This window comes from Magallana gigas, chromosome 3 (genome assembly GCF_963853765.1).
Source record: "Magallana gigas chromosome 3, xbMagGiga1.1, whole genome shotgun sequence".
Classification (NCBI taxonomy): Eukaryota; Metazoa; Mollusca; class Bivalvia; order Ostreida; family Ostreidae; genus Magallana; species Magallana gigas.
The window spans coordinates 53,989,899-53,993,665 of record NC_088855.1 but is presented as its reverse complement, the minus strand read 5'-3'; the positions used below and the strand labels follow the sequence as shown (position 1 = coordinate 53,993,665).

General features: G+C 37.4%; 1 protein-coding gene across 1 annotated transcript; it reads left to right on the top strand.

The window, feature by feature from the left end:
- Positions 1 to 790: 790 nt before the first annotated feature.
- LOC109620434 (cyclic GMP-AMP synthase-like receptor 2) lies at positions 791 to 3,302 on the top strand. The gene is made up of 2 exons (XM_020072901.3): positions 791 to 1,098; positions 1,204 to 3,302. The coding sequence occupies exon 2, from the start codon at positions 1,208 to 1,210 to the stop codon at positions 3,125 to 3,127; it is 1,920 nt and encodes a 639-aa protein (XP_019928460.3). The 5' UTR covers positions 791 to 1,098; positions 1,204 to 1,207; the 3' UTR covers positions 3,128 to 3,302.
- The last annotated feature ends 465 nt before the right edge of the window (positions 3,303 to 3,767 follow it).

Below are 3,767 nucleotides of genomic sequence, written 5' to 3'. Positions count from 1 at the left end.
TTTTGGAATGAGAGTGGCGTGAAAGGGAAAGTGAGAATAATGATTTGTTTTGTTTATTGATTTAAAAAAAAATTAAACGTGTTTATTTTCTTTACAAAGTCGTATTTTTCATTCAGCCGACAAAATAACTCATTACAATACGTTAATAGTAAAATGTTAAACTTCAAAACGTGGTGCTGAAAATATATTAAAATTTACCATATAAATTAGTGCAACCAACTCGTTATTTTCTTCTATGTGGTGTGTGTGGTTTTTTTTTACAGCCATGATGATTCAAACAACATGATGGTTGGTTTTGCTAGTTACTTTTCTCCAGATAGAGGGAGGGAGACCGCTGGTTTTGCTAGCTACTTTTCTCCAGATAGAGGGAGGGAGACAGTTGGTTTTGCTTGTTAATTTTCTCCCGAATCCCCGTCTCGTGTGTCTATTTGAGGTCCCTGCTAAAGTTAGGTTAGGGTTGGGGAATTTATTATACATGACTGAGATCTAACTTGTTTGTTTCTATTTTGTCGTAATTTTATAAAGGGTTGTTCATCTTGGTTTTCAATTACTTTGAGTTTTGGTCAACTTCAGTCTCAAAACAAAAATAAACACAACGCGAAGTACTGATAAAAACCTATACGGCACTGACCTGCTACAATACTTACAGGCCCTCGTCACCCGTAATTGGCTCTGATATGTACACGTACATACTTTATCTTATCTAATATTAAAAATAGGTATGACAAAAAATAAGAGCAAAGTTTCAATGATGTATATGCATGCAAATATGACTTCCGCTTATGGACAGCTACTTGATGATTTAATATGAATTCTATTTTGTTACAATACTCGATCAGCAGCTTGTCCGCCCGAGTCCCGGTGGTCCGCATGTGGACAAATATTGAACAGCATATCTACTAAAGTATCAACCTGTAACAGGAGACATGCGTTTAATTGGTTTAAATCGCTCGACAATATCGATGCGCGTGTACGTATGCGCAGATCAATTAAAAAATTGCATATTGAATCAAATACTCGTATTTTAAGGACACCTCATGGATTGTGTGCATTAAAGAGGTATTACAATGATCTGTTGGCAAAAATCCAGACTTAAAGGTATAGTAAAATAGTAAACAATTCTAAAATTACATGGATTTTTTTTTAGATAATTTAAAGCAAGGTTTTATATTCACTGGACCTTATTATGTAACTAATTTTCAGAAACATGACTGACGCATTCAACACAATTTTCGAAAAGTATGTCGACACTTTAGACAACTGGCAGCGACAAGTGGACGACATCAGGAAAATGCACCACGAGATTTGGACAGAAAGTCGAATAATTCCAATCATAAGGCAACATAGAGCAGGGAGTCGGGTGGAAAAGCAATGTCGTATCTTACCGAAAGGGAAACAAACCGATGTGGATTATAAGTTTGAGGTGACAGAAATCATTGTGGATATGGAAAATAAAAATGGATTCTACTGGAAATTCAGCGATTCCACCGGAGCACATGGCAAAATATTTGTGTCAAACTCAACCAAAGAAAACCTTATGATAAATGAACACTATTGCGAGATATTCACAGAAAACCTATTTGAATGGACCCCTAACGAAGAGGCTTATCTGTTACTACCAGGGCAATTCAAAAACAACGTTGTAAAATTCAGTCAATTTGAGTACAGGAGGGATGCCACACCTCCACACAATAGTCCCTCCGTCCCTGGGCAAGGGGCAGTGAATGAATACGACATCGTGCCATGCCTTATGATTTCTAAGTGGCCACAGCGTGTTCACAAAAGGGCTTTCGATGCCTCTGATCTAACGAGACAAGCGCGGTCCAAAATAGTGGATAATGAGCCTCTATTTGTCGTTCCAGCGGGCGACCCCTGCTCTTCGGAGAAAGAACAACAGTTCAGACTTTCATTTTCTCTGCTTGAGGTGAAATACTTCGAAGGATTGCCTGATTATTTCAGAAAACTATATGGCTTAATTAAGTACATTTTCAAAATAAAGATTGACCACCTAAAGTTGTTAGACTCTTATCACATTAAATCACTTTTCATCTCATGGGTTGAAACTGACTTCAATCAAATTTGCCATGGTTTAACAGTCGATTTAATAAAATTCTATGAGATTGTGTATAGAGCATGCGAGGAGCAGAAAATCGAACACGTTTTCATAAAAGGATGTAACATTTTCCCATACCACCATATAAACAGGGCAACGGATAACGACAAAGGTACCCTTCTAGTTCTCAAAAATATAACGATATCTAGTATTGCTCCAGAATTGTGTATCCTTCTTAGACAAGATTTGCAACTTTCAGAGGAAGGAGATAAAAACTGGTTGCCAAAAGCGGAAGTTATTTTGGATAGATTGCATGAAGGTTTTGGGAGGGCCGCTTACATCGATGGTTATCTGACCAGACTGCTAAGTCTGGTGACAAATTCCTTGTTCGAGAACGTGCAGAAAAAGGAGGCTCTTGCACATACTATTACTAAAATACAAGAGGTATTCAGAAAGTTTTTCAGTGATGATAATATAGTGCGCTTAATCCCAATGGTCAATGCGACTCTGGAGCATCTAGATGCAACCAACAGAATTGACAGTCGTCCAATCGACTGCTCCCGAGAAGATGGCGTCAGTATTAGTGTTCATGTGGCATTTCAGCATTACCTTAATCAGAATTTTGACGAAATGATGAAGATTCTGAATGAAATTCCAATAGATACTTTGGAAGATCCACCACATTATATCGGCGTTTCCATAACAAACCACCACAGGGATTACATTAAACTCGATAAACCTCTCTGTTATGTCATTTCTACCTTTGAAAGAGGGCACGCACAGCAAAATTGTCCACGGTTTTACATGGACCCCGTTTTATTGGCCCATCATTTCAAAATACAAGCCCGACTTCACACAACGGGCAAGGGTCCTGACCAGACTGACCTAGATACACTGGAGGCGTTGTCTGTGTGTCTGTCTGACCGGGCGCCGTATCTAGGGCGACTCTCCTATAAGTCATCGGCCTCCCTTCTCCTCCAGGGATACAGGGAGACTAATCAAAGCAGTTATGCAACAAACTTTGATCTACAGACTAATCAGAGTGGTGGTGCAACAAATTTTGATCTACGTTAAAGAGGTGCAATGGTGTTAGTCATATTAAATTCATTTTCTATTTGCTAACAAAGAAAAGCTAGGTTTTAGCTATACGTGACTTGGAATGAAATTAATATTTGTCAAGATGACATTTTTATTATTATTTTGTTTTGTAATCCTGGAGATAACATGTTGAAACAGAAGATTAAGGCTGGAGATTGAATTAAGGTTTAATGTTTATTTATCAATCAACCTCTTCTACCACATGGTCCATAACATCCCCCCCCCCCAAATAAAAAAAAATGAATTATGCAACTTAAAACGTTATAGAAAGCACAATATCTTGTTTAAATATACATAAACAAATGTTTATTTAAATACTTTTTTGTAGGAAAACGGGGTTAACCCTAGAACAGTATAATCGATATAGCATTCAGCACTGAGTATGTTGAAGTGCATGTCGGAAATAAAAGGAGAGAATGTCTATAAATTTTAATATACAATGACACTTTAAATATAGACTTGACGTTATTGGACAAGATAGGTGGAAAAGAAAAAAATCTATTTGATGTCAGAAGATTTATCTACATCGTTTTTGTCTAAATATTGTCAAAATACGTGAATCACATAACGGGAACAAGGTCCAAGGTCGATTCACTCTTGCTAGCCAAGAGTTGCT

Coding starts and splice junctions, on each gene's coding strand:
- LOC109620434 (XM_020072901.3), top strand. CDS start 1,208: ATGACTGACGCATTCAACACAATTTTCGAAAAGTATGTCGACACTTTA.